At 49.9% G+C, this 22,677-nt stretch overlaps 1 protein-coding gene across 2 annotated transcripts in view; it reads left to right on the forward strand.

Moving 5' to 3' along the window:
* Window positions 1-65: 65 nt before the first annotated feature.
* The window catches only part of BICD2 (BICD cargo adaptor 2), a 72,549-nt gene continuing 49,937 nt past the window's right edge, over window positions 66-22,677 (forward strand). For both annotated transcript variants that reach the window (XM_044679401.1, XM_044678793.1), the window contains exon 1: window positions 66-548. In XM_044679401.1, coding sequence (XP_044535336.1) covers window positions 309-548 — 240 coding nt within the window. In that variant the 5' untranslated portion in view covers window positions 66-308. The remainder of the gene's footprint in view (window positions 549-22,677) is intronic.

The following is a 22,677-nucleotide window of genomic DNA, read 5'->3' on the forward strand; positions in this document are numbered from 1 at the left end:
GGGGCGGGCCCGGCGGAGGCGGCCCGACGCTCCCTGTGGGCAGACGCGGAGGCGGCGGTGGCCGGCAGCCGGGAGCAGAGGCCGGGGCAGGGTGGAGGAGGCCAGCGGGGCAGCGACAGCATGGTGTGAGGCCCCCGGCCCCCACCCAGCGAGGCCAGCAGGGAGCCGGTAGGCCGGCATGGGCGGCCGCCGCCGCTGCTGCCGCTGAGGGCCGCTGGGCGAGCAGGCAGGGACTGGGACCAGGACAGGGGCAGGCGCCCCGCAGCGCAGCGCAGCCAGGCCCCCTTGTGCGCCCCGGCGGCCGGGCCATGGCCGGGGCCATGGAGGAGGACGAGTACACCAAGCTGGTGATGGAGTCGCAGCCCGAGTGGCTGCGGGCCGAGGTCAAGCGGCTCTTCCAGGAGCTGGGCGAGACCACCCGCGAGAAGATCCAGGCGGCCGAGTACGGGCTTGTGGTGCTCGAGGAGAAGCAGCAGCTGAAGCTGCAGTACGAGGAGCTCGAGCTGGAGTACGAGACTATCCGTGGAGAGATGGAGCAGCTCAAGGAGGTGAGTGAACAAGCGAGCGAGCGCCGCCGGGCCTGCCCTCCTTCCCTCTCCCCTCCTCCCCCCGGCCTGTCAGGCTGGCTGCGCTGTTCCTGCCCCAGCCCTCTCCTCACTCCCCCAGGCGCCCCGTGGGCCCCCGCTGCCCCCTCCCTTCCCCGGCTACTCCCTGGCAGCCGGGATCCTGGGAAATCCTCGTCGGGTTGCTAGTCCGGAGCCCCTTAAAAAGCTGGCAGCAGAGAGGTCCGGGAGCAGGAGCTGGCCGAGGGAAGGGGCAAGTCTCGGTTGGCCGGCCCGGCGGCCTGGCCTGGCGGTCTAGAGGTTCGGCAGCCCAGGTCCCCCGCCTTTTCGGGCAGCTGCTGTGGCCTTTGTGTGGCCTGCGTGCTCACGGCCCCGAGCTGGGTCTGGACCTCGGTTCTGATTGGCTTCCTTCCGTGCCCCTGGCCCAGAAGGGCGCCTGGCATAGAGCTTCCCCTACCCTGGAGATGGTCCTGGGTTGGGATCTTGGCCCTGGGAAGTCCCCTTCTGGGACACAAGCTTTGCTTGGTAGGAATAGGGCAGGCTGTGAGAGAGAGAATAACCCATACCACACACCGAATCCCCACAGCAGCCCCATCTAGAATGCCAGTCATAAGCAGAGGCTGAGCACACAGGAAATGGGTCCTGGCTGGCACCGTTGGCCAGAGTTCCCTCCCTCCAGATAGCTATCCTGGCCTAGTGTGTGTTAGGGAATCTCAAAGAAGTGGACTGAGGCTGTAGATAGGGATGCTGGCTTGCCATCCCTGGAGTATCCTGCATCTTCTCTCGAGTCAGGCATAGGTCACTTGCTTGGTTATGTAATGTTGCTTCTGTTTCTTTGCCTGGGTTCTAGCCAACAGCTTTCAGCCAGCCCTCTTGAGAAACCTGAGGGAATGTGACATGAGGGAGATCTGGTACCTAGAGCAAATTTGTTGAGGGAGGAGAAGGAAGGGGAGAGGCTGAATCCCTGCAAGTGGGGGACACCCCCCAAGGTGTCTGTCTTTGTGGGAAGCCTGTCACTGACTGATCCAAGGAGACTGCTCTGACTGGGTACCACCTCTCTTTCCAATGTGCTAGTGGGGGATGGATCAGAGGAACTTGCCAGCAAAGGGATCCTGGGGTGGACCCATCAATGGAGCAGAGGGCCAGTAGGAAGTCCTCCCAGAGGGTCAGGCTGGTGGAGGGAAGCCCCAGCATCATTTAGTGACTGATCCCCAGTGGAGACCCAGAGAGAGTTACTGGGATTAAATGGAGAGAAACCACATTATTTGATTGAGAAGAATTCTGGGGATTGGGTTCAAATATTGCCTCTGACTATGAATGTTTGACTATGGGTCTCTTATCCTGCCTGAGTCTATTTTTTTTTTCTGTAAAATGGGGGCGACAGCAATCAGTCACTTGAATATCAATATCAGGCATAAAAATCAATTTGGTATTAGTAGATTGAGAGCTGCTGACCTTGAGTCAAGACCTGACTTTGGATCCCACTTATGACACCTAATGGCCAGTGCCTTGCCATCTCGGTGCTCAAGGCACTAAGGCTATTTCATTTGCACAGTTGATGCTGACCAGCTTGGTTGATGGAGTCCTCCTCTCTGCGAGCTCCCTAGACCAAGGAAATGACAAATATTGTTATAAGGAATACCCAGAGGAAAAAACTTCCTCTGTTAGCAATAGGTTATCACCATCTCTATAGCCTTTGGGATGTGTCAGAGATGGGGCTAGGTCTTACCTGGTTCTAAGGCCATTTACCTTATAAATATACTTGTGGGGAAATCTGTTGACACAACTGAGAACTCAATCCAGGACAAAACTTAGTCTGGCTTTTTGATATGATTATTTATCTTTACTTGAAAACACATGAACTCATTCATTTGCTTTGCTTTTGAACATTTTCTTGGAAATTAGGGTTTTGTTTTGTTTTGTTATTTTTTTTTTCGATTAATGAACATTTATTTCCTTTTCATCCCTCAGTCCTTCCCTTAAGAATATTTTTCAATCATGCAGCATTTATTAAGTCCTTGCTACTAAGTGCCAGGCCCTGCACCACTCTCTTGGGATACAAAGAAAGACAAAAGTCCTGCTCTTTGCTATCAAAGAGCTATCACTCCCAGTTACTTTCTGTTCTTGGCCAGTTCTGCCTCCCAAGCAGGTCCCTGGGAAGGAAGAGCTTAGACCTTCATTTGTGCTGTATTTCCCATTTATTAAGGAATTTCCATTCTATGGAATGCTTGTGGTTCCATGCCCCTGAATGCATGCATCCCCCTGGGTTTTGCAGAAAGGGAAAAGGGACCTTGGAGCCTTTCTCTTATCCTAAAGGAAGGTTCTGTTGATCATTCTAGATCTGAGTTGGGATTGAATCATCTTGAAATACTTGCATTTAGATTTCAGTGGATAGAGCTCTGACTCTGGAGTCAGGAAGAACTGAGGCCAAGTCTGACCAGTTCTGTGAACCTGGGTAAGCCAGCCACTTAGCCTCTCTCAGCCTCAGTTTCTTCCTCAGTAAAATGGGGATAATAATGGCACTTCCCTCCCAGAGCTGTTGTCAAGGTCGAATGAGATGATATTTGTAAAGCATTTTCCAATCTTTAAAGTGATAAGTAAATATTTATTTGATATTATTTCATGATATTATTTTGTTACCCAGTAAAATTCCCCCACCCCTTCCTCTTGTAGTCTCTAAGCTTCTGTTTAGCCTGGAAAGTTCTCTGCTATTTAGTATCCTCACTGTCCCTTGGAGCTTTGGCAGTCATTCCTCTGACGATTCCCCACAGCTAGCCTGCCTTCTCCCTCTCACTCCTTTCCTTATCCTCCTCTGAATTTCAAGCCTGATGGGACCGCTCAGCCTCCCGTCCTCAATCTCCAAACTCTCCCAGAACTGATGACCTGGACCACCCAATTGCATCCTGACTTTTATTCTGCCTTAGGTTTGCTCTGGCTTGGTGTGCCCACCCCCATCCCTAATACAAGTATACTGACCACACCTGTATTGGCCTTCTCCTTTGTCTTCTCGTTCCCCCCCTCCCCACCCCAGTGCCTAGGCGGGGCTGAGCTCTTGGCAATCTCTTGGCAGTCACAGGCCGAATCCCCAATACAGCTTCTGCCCTGTGTGTTTATCACCCCTCTATTTTTAGTCTTTGTATACTAGAGTGTTTGATGATAGGAAGGATCTTTGAGGGCAGCTATTTCCCCCCTCCCAACTGCCCTTTTATTAGAACATCCCTGGCAGGGGACCATCCATCTGGAGGAAGGCATCATGGGACTGTGGAAAGAGTCTGGGCTCAGAGACCACCTCTGGTTCCCTCCCTGGGTGAACATGAACCAAGTCACTAAATAGCCCTTGACTCCACTTTCTTTTTCTTAAAAGGACTGAGAGGGCCTCCTCCATACCTAGCTTGATAATCCTTTGATCATCCAGCCTCTGTTTGAGTGTTGCCAGTGAAGGGGAACTCATTGCCTTGCAAGGCATGCCCATGTAATTTAGGGCCTGTTTATTTAGTAATATTATTATTATTATTTGAGGGCTTCCTCCTATTGAGGAGAGGCTTTCTGAGTTATAGTTTGCTCATCTGTAAAATGGAAGTAATAATACACAATTTGCTTCTGTGAAAATCATTTGAGCCCCTCCCGTAGAACGTCAGCTCCCTGAGGGCAGGGCTGGCTTCTTTATGGCTCAGTAATCCAGACCAACTGGTATACAGTTGATGCTTAATAAAAGCTTGTCTTTGAATTGAATTGATCTGAAATAGGCACTCTTCAAACTGCCATCTTTAGCTCCAGAGTAAATCTACCATCTTTATAATGATTCTTCTGCCAGTGGAGGGCAGCTTGCCTGGTCCTTCCTGCTGCCTTTTCCTTCAGATTAAGCTTTCTCTGTTCATTCAGCTGATCCTCCAAGAAGAGTTCCTGGATCACTCATTGCCCTCTGGATGTGGTCTGACTAGGGCAGAAGATGATAGGATTGTCCACTCTCCTGGATCCTGTCCCCACCCAGCTGCTAAAAACCCACATTCCCCACATCTGGATCATGATTTCAGACTTTTTCTAGAACTCATCCTATGCCAGTGGTTCCCAAACTTATTTTGGCCTACTGCCCCCTTTCCAGAAAAAAAATATTGCTTAGTGCCCCCTGGAAATTAATTTTTTTAAAATTTAATAGCAATTAGTAGGAAAAATATATGTATTAATGTTTCTACCTTTTTCATAAAACATAGTAAAGGAAGGTGTAAATTAGAAACATTGAACTTTGAAATTATGAAACTATTTGTAGTTTCATATATATATATATATGTATATATATATACATATAACTATAATATAGTTATAGAATAGAATAGAATAGAATAGAATACAAAAAAAGTTAAAACATTCGAAATCATCTTAATGAGGATGCCCTGTGGCCATCACCGCCCTCTTTGGGAATCACTGTCCTATACCGAACTTGATTGAACTCATAAAGTGTCTAGTACTGCCTTGGAAGAGTCATTATCTTTAGAGAGGTGACTATGAGAAGACCTACCTTTTCAACCCAACAGGGAGCTAAGTTGTCGCCTCACCAGAAAATATAACCAGAAAAGGTCCTATATTTTTTTAGCCTTAAAAAACGTTTATTGATATTCTTTTTTTTTTAAAAAATGGCACTGCTTCCCATTGCATCTCCTTCCCCCTCTCACCACAAAAGATGACAAGTCTGAGCACTCAAAATAAGTCAACACAGAATTCATGTCTGGAAATTCTCCCCGCCTTGTCCACCACCAGTCTATAGAGACATGGTAGGCATGTTTCACCAGCACGCTTTGAAGGCATAACTAGTCACTAACCAAAGATGTAGTAAGCCCGTACTATGATCCCTGCATTGATCAGAGCTGTGACTCTTTCAATGTGGTTTTCCTTTCTGGTTTTGTAGTCCTCGAACATATTGCTCTCGCTTATTTCACCTAGCATCAGTTCATACAAGACTTCTCAGGTTTCTCTGAATTCTTCAGATCCATCTTTTATAGCACAAGAATATTTCTATTACATTTCTATACTCCAGTTTCTTTAGCCAATCCCCAATTCCTGAGCACCCGTTTTTGTCTGCAGGTATAAGTGGACTTTCATCTCTGTCTTTGCCTGACATGTGGCCTACAAGTAGTTATGGGTCCCTGGGTCAAAGGGCCAGTGAATACTTAAAATATTTTAATAGACTTTATTTTGACTCCACTCCTTATCCTCTATAATAATAATATTATTAATATTGTAGGATTCTTTAAAGTTTGCAAAGGGCTGTACAATTATAACCTCATTTGATTCTCACAACAACTCTGGGAGGGAAGTGCTATTATTATCCCTGTTTTACAGATACAGAAACTGAGGCAAAAAGAAGCTAAAGGACTTGTCTAAGGGTCACTCAGCCACCAAGTGTCTGGAATGGGATTTGATCTCAGGTTTCTTGACTCCAGACCTAGCACTCCATCCCCTGCCCCACAGCTTGACTATAGGAGGTTTCCCACACACACACACACCCCCAGTGAGAGTTGGAGCTCACGTAGATTGGAATTTGCAGGGCTCTTAATTTACCAGCCCCTTAGGAGGTCGAGAGGGCACATATTATCCTATTTCACAGGCCAGATCACTGAGGTGAAGTTCCTTGCCCAAGGTCCTGGCAGCTTGGCCCTCATTCCATTCCCTTCCTAGTCTAACTACACTGGCTCACTCACAGGGCCATTCTCTCTCCCCAACACTTTCCCTCTTCAGTTATTATTTGGCAGATGGAAGGGGTCCCCATTTTCACAGTGATTTCAGGACCTCCTTGGCAGCCTTGTTTTGTCCCCTAGTGCTCAGAGAAGCTGGTGTGTGGGTGTTGCTGGAAGAGACTCTGCCTGAGCAAGACATGCTGTCCAGGGCCAGCCCCTCCCTGGCTCAAGGCTCAGTGGAAACTTGGACATGAACCTACCCTGTAGACCAGAGTGCTGGGGTCTGGAGCTTGACATCAGCTTGGCCCCACTCTCAGCCTGCCAGCCTTCTTCCCAGCTGATCCTTTAGCCTCCTATACTCAGCTGCCTGGGGAGGGTGGGGGAGGAGTGGAGAATGAGTCACAGGATGAGAAAGTTGGAAGGGACTTGAGCAGCCACTAAAGCCAGCCTTGAGCTGACCCAGAATTCCCTCTACAATGTCTTCAGTCTCTGTTCAAAGACCTCCAGAAATGGGGATCTCTCCAGCCCCACTGAGGTAGCCAGAATCCTTAGACAGCATTCTTTCTTGGCAGCACACATGGGCATCTTTTTAGTTATCTGTCCTCCATGTATCTGTTGTCTGAGGAACATCCAGGACCCATTCCTCAGCAGAACCTTGGTTTGATCCGAGATCTAGAGCTAGAAGTGCCTCCAACAGCCATCTAAACCCCTCTCCTGTTTCCTCATTGTACAGATGAACAAAACTGAGGCCCAGAATGGGGAACTGATTAACCCCAGATCATACAGGTAGCTCAGCTGGGATTTGAACTCAGGCCCCAATTCACTGTTCTTTCTACTACCACACTGCTTCATCATATAAGATGCCCTAGGCACAACCAGCAGCCTCAAGGGGGCTTAAGGGAGGCACTGGGCAGACCTAAGGCTCAGTTGCCAGACTATCTCCTCTCAGATGAGGATGGAGTTGAAGGACCTGGAATTTGGGCCCCAATTAACTATCTCTGTGGTAATCTGAGTTCTCAATGCTGGAGGCATCTTCTAACATATCTTGAATGACAGCCATCTCCTCCAGAGGCAAGGCATGCCCAGAATGCTGAGCATGGCATCAAACCTGTCGCTTGGCGCGACCCTCCTCACTCCTGAGAGGCTTTAGGCTCAGGAATGAGGAGAGCCTGCCAAGGCTCCTTACAGAGCTGGTGTGGGCTTCAAAATTAGTTTGTTGTTCATGCGGCCTTGGAATCTGACTCTCCAGTTTCAGGTTTCCAGATTTATCCGTCCCAATTGGCCTCCTTAAAATCTATTTACCGTTCTGGTCTGGACTTGTTGGTTCCCTCTAGGTGTGATACGAAATCTATTGGAGTATGATCTGAGAGAGTGACAGGGACAATCTAGGATCATCGAATCAGCTGAGCAAACCCCACCCCACCCCCAATTTAACAGATGGGGAAATGAGACCCAAAGGAGAGTACATAGTAGTGACTGTGACCAAGGCTGAATTGGGGCTCAAGTCCTCCAAGCTTTCCAGTGTATCAAAGAATAACAAGGATGAAAAAAAAATCTGTGATAAAAAGGGAAAAACATTTCTAGAATTTTCATGAGAAATAATCTTTTTAGTATCATCATTTTATTAAGTTTTCTTTGTTTTTAACCTACTTAAATATTTTTTCAAATTGCGTGTAAAAATTTGTTAACTTTTTTTAAATTTTGACTTCCAAATTCTCTCCCTCCTCTTCTCCCTTCTCATGGAGAAGGCAAGCAATTTAATATAGGATATACATGTTCAGTCATGCAAAACACATCTCCATATTAGTCATGTTGTGAAAGAAAACACAGACTAAAAAAAGAAAACTAATAACGTCTTAAAAAGTCTGCTTCCATCTGCATTCAAACTCCATCAGCTCTTTCTGTGGAGGTGGAGAGCATTTTTCATCATGAGCCCTTCAAGATTACCGGAGATCATTGTGCCAAGGAGGGATAGCCAAGTTGTTCCCAGTTGGTTGTTGTATCATCACTGTTTCTGTGTACAAAGATCTCCTGATTCTGCTTACTTCGCTTTGCATCTGTTCGCGAAGGTTTTTCAGAAATCATTCTGTTTTCCATTTCTTTTATTTTATTTTATTTTATTTTATTTTATTTTAAACCCTTCACTTCTGGGTATTGACTTATAGGTAGAAGAGTGGTAAGGGTAGGCAATGGGGGTCAAGTGACTTGCCCAGGGTCACACAGCTGGGAAGTGTCTGAGGCCATATTTGAACCTAGGACCTCCAGGTCTCTAGGCCTGGCTTTCAATCCACTGAGCTACCCAGCTGTCCCCATGCTTTCCATTTCTTACAGCGCAATAGTATTCCATCACTATATATACCACAGCTTGTTCAGCCATTGCCCAACTGACCAGCATTCCTTCCATTTCCAATTCTCTGTCAGCATATAAAGGGCTACTGGAAATATTGTGGTATGGATAGGTCCTTTTCCTTTAAAAAAAAAATCACTTTAGGACAACAACCTAGTAGTGATATTGCTGGGTCATTGGGTATGCACAGTTTTATAACCTTTTGGACATAATTCCAAATTGTTCTCCAGAATGGCTGCATCTGTTCAGAACTCCCCCAACAGTGCATTAGTGTCCTAATTTTCCCACATCTCCAGTGTTTATCATTTTCCTTTTCCGACATATCAGCCAATTTTATAGGTGTGCTACAGCTATTTTAATCTACATTCTTCAATCAGTAGTGATTTGGAGCATTTTTTCATGTGACTATAAATAGCTTTAATTTCATCTGAAAAGGAAATTCCCTGTTCATATCCTTTGACCATTTATTAATTGGGGAATGATTGGTATTCTTATAAATTTGGCTCAATTCTCTCTAGATTTGAGAAATGAGGTCTTTATCAGAAAAATCTGCTATGCAATATCACCCTCAGTTTTCTGCTTTCCTACTAAATGTAACTGCATTGGTTTTGTTTGTGCAAAACCTTCTTAATTTAATGTAATCAAAATTTTCTGCTTTATATCCCATAATACGCTTGATCTCATTTGATCATAAGTTCTTCCCTTATCTATAGATCTGACAGGTAAACTTTTCCATGCTCCTCTTAGTTTGCTTATGGTATCACCCTTTATGTCTAAATCATGTACCCGTATTGACCTTATCTTGGTATGTGGTGTGAGATATTGATTTATTTTTTCAGCTTTCCCAGCAGTTTTTGTCAAATAGTGAGTTCTTCTCTCAAAATCTTGGATCTTCAGGTTAATCAAACACTACATTACTATGGTCATTTATTGCTGTGTAAGGTGTACCTAATCGAGTCCACTGATCACTGTGTTTCTTAGCCACTACCAGATTGAATTTGTTTTGTTTTGTTTTGTTTTGTTTTAAACCCTCACCTTCTATCTTAGAATCAATACTGTGTATTGGTTCTAAGACATAAGAGCAGTAAGGGCTAAGCAAAGGAGGCTAAAATGACTTTCCAGGGTCACATAGCTAGGAGGTATCTGAGGCCAGAGTTGAACCCAGGACCTCCTGTCTGTAAGCCTGGCTCTCAATCCACTGAGCCACCCTAGCTGCCCTCAGACTGTTCTGATGATTACCACTTTGTAGTAGAGTTTGAGATCTGGTACAATGAGGCCCTCTTCCTTCACTTTTTTTTTTTATTCACCCGATTTCACCTTGATATTCTTGACTTAATATCTTCTAGATGAATTTTGTTATTATTTTTTCTAGCTCTGTAAAATATTTTTGGTTTGGTATTTTTAAAATTATATTGGCTTAACCTACCCATGAGGAATTAATATTTTTCCAGTTCAGGTTTGACTTTATTTGTGAGGAAAGTATTTTGTAATTGCTTTTTTTTTTTAAACCCTTAACTTCCGTGTATTGGCTCCTTGGTGGAAGAGTGGTCAGGGTGGGCAATGGGGGTTGAGTGACTTGCCCAGAGTCACACAGCTGGGAAGTGTCTGAGGCTGGATTTGAATCTAGGACCTCCCGTCTCTAGGCCTGACACTCAATCCACTGAGCTACCCAGCTGCCCCTGTAATTGCTTTTTATATAGCTCCTGGATTTGTCTTGGCAGGTAGGCTCCCGAGTATTTTATATTGTCTACGGTTATATTAAGTGGAATTTCTCTCTTTATCTTGCTTCTGAATTTTTTTGGTAATAAATAGAAATGCTGATGATTTATGTGGGTTTGTTTCATGTCCTGCAACTTTGCTAAACTTGTTAATTATGTCAATTAGTTTTTTAGTTGATTCTCTAGGATCCTCCAAGAATATAATTTCCTCATAGCCTCATCTACTTCCTTCCATTTAATTTTATTATTGTTATAGCAAGCATTTCTGGTACAATATTGAATAATAGTGGTGATAATGGACATCCTTGCTCCGCCCCCCTCCCCCCCATCTTATTAGGAAGGCTTCTAGCTTATCCCCTTGTTTAATTGTCAATGTGTTGTATATGTGTTCTTATTTGAAGTTTCTCGTTTCAGAGAAAGTGCGGTTAATGAGAATAGACTCCTGGTCTGGGAGTCAGGGAGATGAAGGTTCAAGTCCTCTGAAATACTTGGGGAGTTCCCTCCCCAGGGCTGACTGTACCAAGGAAATCACAAGTCCAGTCCATTTAAAAGTGATATTGAATAGTGGTGTCAAACTCACATAGAAATGGGGGCCACTAAACAGTCTGAGCATAAGGATCTTTGTGAGCTGCAGATTGACTTGGAAAACCACATATTGAAATTATCTCTGTTATGTTGTATTTATTTTGTTAAATGTTTTCTCAGCTACATTTTAATCTGGTTCAGGCTTCACTCAGGAGTTTGCAGTGGCCCACTGGCCAATGTTTGACGCTTCTGGTGTAAGGATATCTTCTGAAAGATAGAGGCCATGTAGTATAGAAAGAGATACCCAGTGGGATAGCCATCGGGCGGCTGGTATCCGTGCACTGTCTATGGATTTAGAGAAAAGTCCCCGATCCACTGGGGTGGCCTCCCATGATAGATTCTGGAAGGATCCCTTTGTACAGGGTGTGGCCACTCCTCAGATAGACGAGGCAAGGATCCACCTCCAGGAAGACTGAATCAGAAGGTTTCAGATAGGGAAGGGGGCTTTGGAGATTGGCTGGGCCAGCATGACCCAGCCTTGGGGGTGGCTATCTGCTACTCACATCCTTAAGTGTGAGATTAAGGTGGCTGGGAGAATGTTAGAAGAAATTAACTTGATTTCCCTGTTGAACAAATGACCCATATTCCAAGTATCTTCAAAAGAGATGTGATTTTTGTATTTAATATGTCAGAAGTGAAACAGTGGCTAGGGCTGCTGACATTTTCTTTCCTTCTTTCTTTCCCCCTTACCTTCTGACTTATTTATGATACTAAATATCAGTTCCAAGACAGAAGAACAGTAAAGACTAGACAACTGGGGTTAAGTGACTTAGCCAGGGTCACACAACCAGGAAAGGGTCTGAGATCAGATTGGAACCCAGGACCTCCTGGCTCTATCCACTGAGCCACCCAGCTTCCCCAACATTTTCTTATAGATACTCATTAGTGGTGGGGATCCCCTCACTGCTTTGGTTTCATCTCCTCCCTTACCGCTCTCTGGAGCATTTATAAGCAGCCTAGTCGTTGGAATGTGGCTGTTTTCAGCTCGGGTGGCCTTGGCCCTCCAAGAATGCAGCCGACATGCTCAGAATTGCACCTCCGGCCACTGGCCAAATCCCCCAGCTCAGAACCAAAGTGCCCTGGCTGTGTTTGGAGTTAAATCACTGTCCTGCCAACTTGGGGAATGAAGCTGGAAGAGACCTTTGAGCTCTACCCCCAGCACTTGGCAGATGAGGTCAGGTGATTGCCAAAGGCCCCGCAGCCTGCCAGTCCTGACCCTTTGACTGCGGGGGTGGGGTGGGGGGGGCTCCCCCTTTAGGTCAGATCAGGAGGTAGGAAGAAGAAGGCAGCCAGGCACTTTGGAAGGAGCCTTGGATCTGCAGTGGGGGACCTGGCTTTGATGCTTCCCTCTTGTGGGATGGGAGGCAACCCTGAGGCGCCCTGCTGAGGTCTCGGATGGTTTTGGCCCCCTCCCTCATGGAGGTCCCTCACAGCTCTGCAGGAGGTGAAAGCAGAGCGTGATCTCCTTGGGCCATCAGAGAGGCTGGCTGTAGGACAGGCTTGGTCCACCCTGATGACGGGCTTTCTGTCTTTGGCTGGAGGAAGCCCTGCCTCTTCCTGACCTTAGTTTAAGTGAAGTTCCAGGCACCTTTTTGGAGCTGGTGAGGAGGAAGGACGGAAGGGAATTGTCCCTGAAATGTCTCGTGTCCTCTGGATGAATCTGGCAGCCTTCAAAAGCCCCTGGGGCCCAGGCTAGAGAACGGTTTGAACCCTGAAGTTCAACTACCCTCTGCTGTCATCCTCCAATGCTGAGACCAGAGGAAATTGCCTTCCCCTCCCCACCACCTACCCCTTCCCAATTTAAACCCAGTTTTAGTCAGGCTCCCTGGATTTAGAGCCTGAGGGCTCCCCATGTTCCTTTTTTTTTTTTTTTTTTTTTTAACCTTACCTTCTGACTTAGAATCTATACTGTATATTGGTTCCCAAATAGAAGAGCAGTAAGGACTAGGCAATGGAGGTTACGTGACTTGCCCGGGGTCACTACAGCCAGGAAGTGTCTGAACTCAGATTTGAACCCAAGACCTCCCATCTCTGGACCTGACTCAAACCCTTGAGCCACTTAGCTGCTCCCTCCCCTCCATTTTTCTGATAAATGGCACTTGAGTAGATGAGAATAGATGATTTCCCATTTGCAAAGATGTTGCCATCATTGCTGTGAAGTTTTGCTGCATGACAATTGGCTTTCCATGCTCCGGGATGGGCCCGTTCTGGGCTCCTACCCAGAGCACAGAATGGCTGTCAGGGGTGGGGATGGTGCCCTGGTGGCAGTGTGAGCAGGGCAGGCAGGGCACAGACCCCCTTTCACTTGAGAAGCCCCAACCTGGCCCCGTGAGCTGATGGCATCCCCTTCCCCCCTCCCCCCCAGAAAGGCCTGAATCCTAGTGTGGCCAGCAGTCCCTCGGGAGGGTGAGATGGAGAGGCCCTCTGGGAGCTGAGCTCCCTTTCCCCAGATCATGGAACTTGGCTGCCTTTTTGCTGATTCTGATGCAGCCAGAACCCAGTAGATACTCCCAGACTTTAGCTGCCAAGAAAGGTGCCAACCTGCTTTGGTAGAGGGAGTTTCCTCCTCTGGAAATTCCTGATAACAATGGGCTGATAGGGAGGGGGGGCAGCCCCTGTTCTTAGTGCTTGTGTTAATCTAAACTCCTGGCAGTTGGTGTGGGGAAGGGTGGGAAGAGAGCCTGGAGCTCTAGATTGGGAACGAGAGGTGTGTATGTGTGTGTGTGTGTGTGTGTGTGTGTGTGTGTGTGTGTGTGTATTGGGGGGCCTGGGTAGCCTCATGGAGCATCCCCCAGACTTAGGTCTGTCTCAGTGGCAGGTGATGAGGGCATGGCACCCTGACTTCTTTTCAGCTCTGAAATCCTTGGGTATTTGGGTGAGGGTGTTCGGACATGCCGATCCCCTGGTGCCAATGGTGCCGAGCCTTCAGGCTGGCTTGACTGAGAGACTTGGAGTGAATCTCCATCTCTCTGGCCAGTGGCCCTGCCTGGAAGCTGAGGCAGTCGTGCAGGTCAACACTCCCTTCTTCCCACCTGGTTCTGGGCAGTCGCAGGAAGCCAGACCCTTTCGGAGACATTCTTCTTCCTTCAGGCTTTCTTTGTGTTAACAGCTGCTGGAGCCTGGAGATTTGTAAGCCTGAGGCAATGGCAGCCCATTTGCTCCAGCTGGATAGTGACCCAGCCTGGTGACAAGGCTGGTTCTGGAGGGCACATTAGCTTAGACTGGAACAGATGCCAAAGCCGAGCATCTTTGAGGAGCAGAGCCCTCTGCCAAACCAGTGCCAAAATACAGTCCTCTTGTCTACACTTCCTGCAGGACAGGAGCACCAGGAGCCCTTGTTGTCTTTGAAACCCAACTTTGCCATCCCTGCCCCTTCCAGAGGCCCTCTGTCATTAGGCCTTGTGCCAAGAAGCAGCCTGGCTCCCCTGCCCTGGCCCTGCTGCTGCCACCCAAGAGGAGGGATTTAGGTGGTTGGAGGAGAGGGCACGGAGTCCTCCAGAGTCCAGATTCTCTGCCCTGACACCTTCCTCACAAGAGAACTGTCCTGAGGGGGCCTCCCTGGAAGGATTCATTTATGGAAGGTGGCAGCGTGGGGACTGGAGGTGATTGGGAGGGGAGCCAGAGGGCACAGGGAAGGGCACAGATGGCCAGGCGCTTACAGAAGGAAGCCGGGTCTTGGAGAGGTCAGGGCTGGAGATGGAGAGGACAGAGCCAGCCATCAGACATCCTCACTGGGGCTCATTGAAATTCTGGGCATGTGGATGAACTCACCAAGGAAAAGGAAAGGGCAGAGGGCCTGGGAGTGAGCCTTTCATTGGGAAATGGGATGAGGAAGAAAGAATTGTAGAGGGCCTCGATGGCCAGGGGCAGGCCTGGGGGTGGTGGGCAGCCTGGTGCAGCAGAGACCTGCTGTGCCTGTGTTTCTCCAGACCCTTTGGTTGCTGTGGGGATAGATAATGGAGGCAGGGAGGCGCCCTGTGGCAGGCAAGCCAGGTGTGAGTGGAGGGAAGGGCCCTCGCCAGTGTAACTGCGGCCTCCCAGAACTGACCAGGCTATGCTGTGCCCCTGCTGGGGCCGCCCCTGGGTTTCCAGGCCCGTAAATGCCTCTAAAGGTCAGTGAATTCCATGATCCCGAGCCACTGACTCGGGCCGGCGCCGTCTCCATCTGGCGATGCCCTGTGCCCCCATGGCGTGCTGGCGAAGGTTCTTCAGCGTGCCAAAGCCAGGGCTGGGCCAGCCGACTCCTGAGCCACTGCCCTGGCACAGAAATGGTTAGCTGTGCCCAAGTGAGCCTTCAGCTGCCTTGTTTCCTTTTGCCCTTGAAGGTGCCAAGCGGTGCCTAGGTAAGCCGTTGCTAGGCAGGCAGGCATAGGTGATAGTGAAGAGCACAGAGGCAGACAGCTGGGGCAATGGGTTGGACATGGAGCCAGGAAGACCAGAGTTCAAGTCCTTCTTCAGATGCTTTGTGAATGTGGGCACACCCCTTAACCTTTCTCAGCCTCAGTTTCTCCATCTGCCAAAAGGGCAATTCATGGGATCGTGGTGAAGAGCAGATTAGGGAGCATTTGTAAAGCTCTGCAGATGGGAAAGCTTTCTGGCTGCTCATGGCCTCAGCCCCAGCCTTGGCACAGATACTTGGCTTCGTTTCCAGCCATGGGAAGGGGTTGGGCAGCCTCTCTTCACCCGCACAGCCCTGCCCCCCAGCCAGTGTCTGTGGGGAAGTTATTGGGCCGGCCCAGGCCAGGCTGAGCCTCTAGGGATCCAGCTGAGTTCTGATCCTTTGTGGGTTGGAGGCACCTCCTCGGGATAGTTGGAGCCCTGATCCCATCCGCTCCTCGTCGGACTGAGCAGGCACAGGTGGCCCTCCCTCGTGAGGGAGATGATGGACTGGCACATGGTTGGTCTCTGGACTTGCCAGGGCAAGCACACCACGCCTGTGTATCTGGAAAATCAGGCCACAGCACCTTGTCCGCCTCACCCTGCTCTCTGGTGAGGGAGATATTAGCCCATTTTACAGAGGAGCGCACTGTGCCTCCGGAGAAGTAAGTCACTCGTGGTCACCCTCTGGTGACTTGGCTGGTGGCCGGCACATCTGGCATCTTCGGGGTGGGAGCCTGGAGGCTGGGCAGCAGGGAGTCTTGGCCCAATTCCAGAAGCAGACAGGAGGGAGCTGTTGTTTGCTGGGAAGTGCCTCCCGGTCCCGCTTCCTGCTTCTAGACCTCCATCTGCCATTCATAGTGAAGAGCCCACTTAGCCCAAGCCTTGTCCAAGCCTCTCCTTCTGCAGTTAGAAAGTGGCCTCGGACCCCACAGCCCTCACTTTGCACACTCAGGACCATGCTGAGGAGGGCTTCCTTTGGCACCCAAGTCATGGAGCTTGAATAAAAATGTGAATGCTCAGTGGATAGAGAGCCAGACCTAGAGAACAGGAGGTCTTGGGTTCCAATGTGGCTTCAGACACTTCCCGGCTGTGTGGCCCTAGACAAGTCACTTAACCCCCACTGCCAAGCCCTTACTGCTCTTCTGCGTTGGAACCAGTTCTTAATATTGATTGTAAGATGGGAGGTTTGGGTTTTATTTTTTTAAGACAAAAAAGTGCTGCATGGAAAACCTTGAACACTTCCGGAAAAAGAAGCTGATGAGATGTCAACCCGAGAGGATTGGAGACCCGTCAGAATCCCGCGCTATTCGGAGCAGAAGCCCCTCGACTCCTGCCAGGCTGGGCTGCCCTGCTGCTTTCTGCTGCCCCCGCGCCCCTACCCCAGGCATGCCGGCTCCCTGCTCTCCTCTGTCTCCCTAGTCTCTCCCCCAGCATTGGCCTGGGCGCTCCTGGAGGGCAGGGACTGGTTCTTTGGCTTTCCTCGAGCGCTCAGCTTAGGATGTTAGTTAGCACGATGTTTGGCACACAGTAGGAGCTTAATGCTTGTTGAAGGACTGGTTGGAAGGGCCCTCGCAATCCATCTAGTCCCATTGTAGCAGGGATTCATGGCGGACCTGAAGATTCTCTTGGTGCCTCGGCCTCTGACCGAGGTGGCCTGAAGCTGGAGCGGGTCACTGAGTCACGGCTGGCTGTGTGGGGGCAGGCAGAGCAGGGCTCCAGGGCCCCCGACTCCCTGCCCAGGCCCATTCTCCTGGGCTGCTGCTGCTGCTGAAGGGGAGGGCAGGGGACTGGCTTGATCCTCAGCTCGTTTTCTGGGGAGATTTTCAGAGATTTCCAGGACGTGCTCAGAAACTCTGCAGACAAACACTGGAGCCTAGATCCGGGGGCAGCCCCTTGGGAAGTAAAGTCAGATTCCCAGTTGGGGTTAGTCTAGTCAGACACAGCCCAAGTGACCCTTCCTTTGGGAAGAAACGTTTCCTGCCTTTCATCTGTCAGCAGCTCCAGGAGAAGACTTCCCGCTGAATGCTGGGCCTCCTTGTGAGCCCAGTGCCTGCCCCTTGGTCTGCTCCACTGACCTTTGGGAGGCTGCTGCTCCCTCCTCCCTAGCCATGTCAGCTCTGGCCCTCTCTTCCCTCCTCTTCTGTGGGGGACCTCTGGCTCCCCTCTTCTGCCTTGGAATTCCTCCTCCACCATGGAAGAGAACCATCTTGAGAAGGAGCTGGCTCATTTTGTTTTGTATCTCCAGGGCTCCGCACATAGTAGGTGCCCCAGAAATGCTCTGGTTTTTTTAAAACCCTTCCTTCTGTCTTAAGATCCTAAGGCAAAAAAGTGGTATGGGCTAGGCCCAGGGTCACACAGCTAGGAAAGGTCTGAGGCCAGATTCAAATCCAGAATCTCCCATCTCTAGGCCTGGCTCTCTAGCCACTGAGCCATCCAGCTGCCCCCAACAGATGCTTTTCAGTTGAATTTGTTTAAAGGCGAAAGGACAGATCGTTGCGGTCCTTGTCAGAGCAGCCTTTGCCTGGAGTTGTTCTGGATTTCAGGGTTCCGTGTTTCATTGATGTGGGTGGGCATTCCACTGGTGGAGATTGCAACCCCTTTATGACGCTCGTCCAGGCCGTTCCCCACAGGGACTTCTGGACTGACTTGGGCGTCCAGAACCCGGGCCCAAATGGAGGCTCCCAGCCCCAAGTGACCCCAGAATGAAGCTTTGCCCAGTGTTTGGGAGGCGAAGAATGGCTGGGGGAGCAGGAGCAGCCGAGGACTGGCCGTGGTCTTCGCCAAAGGCCAGATGCTTTCTGGCTTCCTGTTCATTCAGCCCAGGCCAGCTCTGGGACCGCGTCCCACTTGAAAGGCCGGGCCGAATCCCATCACCACCAGCAGAGCCCTCCTTGGCTGGATGAGATCTGGTAGCGCTGCCTTCTACTGCTTTGGTCCTGGGAATTCTTTTTCCTTATTTAATTAAACCTTTGCCTTCTGTCTTAGAACCAATACTGACTATCCATTCCAAGGCAGAAGAGTGGTGAGGGCTGGCAGTGGGGGTACGTGGCTTGTCCAGGGTCACACAGCAAAGAAATCTGAGATCAGATTTGAACCCAAGACCTCCTGACCCCAGATCTGGCACTGTCTCCACTGTGCTTCCTAATTGCCCCTGGCCTGAAGGGAGGGAGGTGTAAGAGGGCTTCTGCTCCCTTCCTTTCTCTTTTCTTCTGCTCTTGCCTGTAGCACAGCCTTAGAAATGAGACCAGGAAGGGACCCCAGAGCTCATGTGACCCAGCCTGCCTTCCTTTCTTGTCCCTCCCTGTATAGTTGTACCTTTAATTCAAGTCAGCAAACATTTAAGTACCTACTATGTGCCTGGCACGGTGCCAAGTGCTGGAGACCAACGTCCCTGTCTGCAAGGTGGGGGGTCTGGAACACATCTTCATTCTTTAGATATACTTTGGATTCTTTCTCATTTAAAGGGAGGGAAAACCCTGTGGGTGAGGGGCACAAGGACATTAAGAATGGCCCCTCTGGAAAGGAAACTGGAGATTCTGTAAAGAGGAAAGAATGCCTCAGTTTTTTTGGGGAGCCCGGGAGAGAGGAGGCGGAGACGCGAGTGACATGGAACAGGCCTAAGAGGGAGACGTGACAGGGCAGTGTAGACACCGTTAGACATTTAAAGAGGGCAGGTTGGCCCCCTCCTGGTCTAAGCCATGATGGCCATCCCGACACTCCGGGTCAGTCTAAAGAGATGATGCTTGGTTCTCCTAGCCACGGGCTTCTGTCACCCCCCACCCGGCCCTGACGTGTTCTTCTTTGCCTAAAGACCTTGAGTTCCCTGGTTCAGGCTGGCCTCCCCTCTGCTGGGGCTCGCCCCCTCCGAGACTCCCGGGATCCAGCGTCCCTCTCCACTCAGGACCTGCCTGGTCCTTGGTCAGATTGCAAGTTCCTGGTGGGTCGGGAGTGGATTGGGGCCAGATCCGTGGGGAGAGACCCAGGGAAGAGGAGGGAGAAGTCGGTTCCTAGTGAGCTTGCCCATTGGTGGGCCCATTGTGACGGGCCTGGCAGGCATTTGGGGCTCCATATGTGGAGATCCTGAGACAGAAGCACTTAGGGTGTCCTCCATGCTCAAACCCAGTAGTGGCAACTGATTTTAAAAATAGGATTGTATTATTGTTTTTCTATTGCCTTCATTGCCACCCCCAGATCCCTCCCTTTCCTAGAGACCCCTCCCCTACCACCAAGAATTTCAAGGAAAATAACCAGCAGCACAGAGCAATGCATTAGAGAAAACCAGACTATACCGACACCAGCCATCCACACCCCCGGACCCACCCATCCCCTGCCGAGGCCCCGGAGGCTCAGGAGCTGCCTCTCCCACAGCGGGACCAGAGTGCCCTGGATTTCTCTGCGCACTGACTCGGTGCCCCAAGAGCTGGCTCCCTTCCCCACTTCGGTGCCGGCTCATTCTCCCAGAACTCTGCATGGGCTCCTCTGGTCACTGATTCTTCCTGGTTCTCCTTTGAACCCGCTCAGCTTCATCTCTAGCTTCTGATGACTGCATCCAGGGCTGTCTCCAACACTCCTCTCCTTCTGCCCCTTCTCTGCTTATGAATTCCGAACAGCTCTTGCTGCATGTGCTTTCTCTCCCCCGCTCCTTCTCCTTCTCCTTCTCCTTCTCCTTCTCCTTCTCCTTCTCCTTCTCCTCCTCCTTCTCCTTCTCCTCCTCCTCCTCCTCCTTCTCCTTCTCCTCCTTCTCCTTCTCCTTCTCCTTCTCCTTCTCCTCCTTCTCCTTCTCCTTCTCCTTCTCCTTCTCCTTCTCCTTCTCCTTCTCCTCCTTCTCCTTCTCCTTCTCACAGGATTGATTCCAAGGCAGAAGAGTGGTAAGGGTAGGCAATGGGGCTCAAGTGACTTACCCAGGGTCACACAGCTGGGAAGTGTCTGGGGCCAGATTTGAACCTAGGACCTCCCTGGATCTCGGAGTTTCTAACAGTCTGTCAGCTGATGTTTCTGAAGGGCCTGAGCCCCTAGGACTGGAGTGACCACTGAGGCTACAAAGAAAAGCAAAAGCCTAGCCCCTGCCCTCAAGGAGCTCACAGTCTAAGGGGGAGACGATGCACACCTTTGCACACTCTTCCAGCCGGTCCTCTCTGAAGGCCCACGAGCTCCATCACGAGGGCTCCAGTGATCTGGCCCTACTCAGGAGGCCTCAGATGGCTCACCACCACCAGGTGCTTCTTGGATCTACCTTCTGGGCTGGGGATACCCAACAGGAGATGGAGGTCCCTCGAGGTTCTGACAATCCATCCGCGTAGAGGCAAGAGATAGATTGGAGTTTCCTGGTGTGGGAAGCTCCCTTTCCCACTGTGTCCATCCTGCAATGGAGAGTTGCTGGGCAGGCCACAGAGAGCCGACGTGTCCAGGTCACTGCCCCATGTGTTCGTGTCTCATAGTGGCATATCCACATTTACATGTAAGACTAGTGACCTGAAAAAATAGCACTTACAGGTCAGTCTTAGATCTGCAAGAGAGCTTCGAGATCCCCCTGGGGCAGTGATGGTGAACCTTTTAGAGACTGAGTACCCCAACTGCACCCTCAGGCCACACGTGAACTGCTGTTTTACCCCAGACGGGAGGGAGGAAGCGCTCCCATTGGGCTGCTGGGTAGAGGGGCAGAGGATGGGAGAAATGTGCTCTGGGGCACTGGAGAAAGGGAGGGGAGCGACCCCCCTCCAGCACGTGTGCCATAGGTTCACCAACACAGATCTAGGCCAACAGTGCCCAGTGTTTTTGGTTCCTCAGACCCCTTTCAGGGGGGGAAAAAAAAAGTGTGAATCCCCACCGTAATTCAGATTCTGCTTTTCAATTTACTCATTAAGGGATTATAATATCTAATGAGAATGTTTATTCCCCAAAGCTTTAAATGAAGATTTTAATTAAAATAATATCTGAAAACAGCCTATAAAATTGTAAAAGGTGCAATCCTAGCCGCTTGAGCATGTGAGGTAAAGGCACAGGGTCATGGGGAGCTCCTCCTCTGGAGAGGGGAGAATCAGGGGCACAGAACAGAACTGCTGGGAAGCAGATTTTCTGTCTGTCCAATGGGCTCTGGTGACAGGAGGTTCCCATCCCTGGAGAGTTTTAGGCAGAGTCTCAAAGCCCAGACACAGAGGGTGCCCTAAGGAAGGAGATTTAGTCCAGGACTCAGAGCATCCTTGTGTGATCCTAGTGCCAGGGTGTCTGCCATGCTGCCTTTTGATGGCCCAGAGACCACATGTGCCACACAGCTTGTGTTCGGCAGCCACCGTTACTGCTTATCTCTACAGCCATGGGGAGGTCACTTCCATGCAGGTCTGGAGCTCTCTGTATTGGATCCTGAATGAAATACCCGACAGGCTCATCAGCAGAGTCACAGGGCGAGTAGTCCTGGTGGGGATGGCACAGAGGGCAGAGGCCAGACCTGGCATTTCATTAGTTTGGGGTCAGAACTCCAAGGTAGCCTCAATTTCCTCATCTGGAAAATGGGATCATCATCCCTGAACTCAGGGTTGTTGTAAGGAAATCATTTGTAAACAGTAGAGCTTGGTCTAAAAGGATGCTATCACTAAGCAGTTGAAAGGGGTTGGGCAGCATTTCCTGGGATTCTCAGTGCTGCTGGGCTGAGGGTTCGCCATGTGAGTCATTTCTAAATGACTTTTTGAACCACCCAATGTTGCAGGACAGTCACCAAGCTGGGGCCCAGCAAACCTTGGCTGCCCCCCTAGCAAGGTCCAGGGCACCTCCAGCTGGAGCGGGCAGCCCTGGCAAGGAAAGGAGATTGAATAGGTTCCAGCAGCCTCTTAAGAAAACCAAGTGCTCTCGGCTTCCATAGAGTAGAGAAGCTACATTGAGCTGTGGCACCGTATCCATGTGCCCCTCTCCTTCGGTGCTCCTGAGGCATTGAGCAGCTGCGTGACCCTAGGGAAATCACTACACCTTTCTGTGCCTCAGTTTCTTTATCTGTAAATGCAAGTTTAGACTGTTGATCTCTCTGGCCCCTTTCACCTTCAGTTCTCAATTTAGGATCCCTGCCAGATATTAGGAGCCTGGAAAACCTGGGTTCAGATGAGAACTCTAGGACTTGCTGTGTGATTATGGGGAAGTTTCTTTGTGCCTCAGTTTCTCAGACTGTAAAATCAAGATAGTATTTCTGCAGTATTTCTCTTTCATGGTTGTCATGAGCATCGAGTAAGGTATTGCCACCATCTCGAGTGATTGTTGCTGCTATTGCCACTGTTCCTCTTCCAGCTAGGCTAGGCTGGTTTTTGGGCCAAGGGAGAGTGAGGATACGCCTAGTGCTTTGAGGCATCTCCCAGGCGTGAGTACCCCACCCCAGAAGGGGCTTGAATTTGGGGGTGCCTGCTACTCAGCTGAGTCTTGGCCGGCTC

This window comes from Gracilinanus agilis, chromosome 1 (genome assembly GCF_016433145.1).
Source record: "Gracilinanus agilis isolate LMUSP501 chromosome 1, AgileGrace, whole genome shotgun sequence".
NCBI classification, from domain to species: Eukaryota; Metazoa; Chordata; class Mammalia; order Didelphimorphia; family Didelphidae; genus Gracilinanus; species Gracilinanus agilis.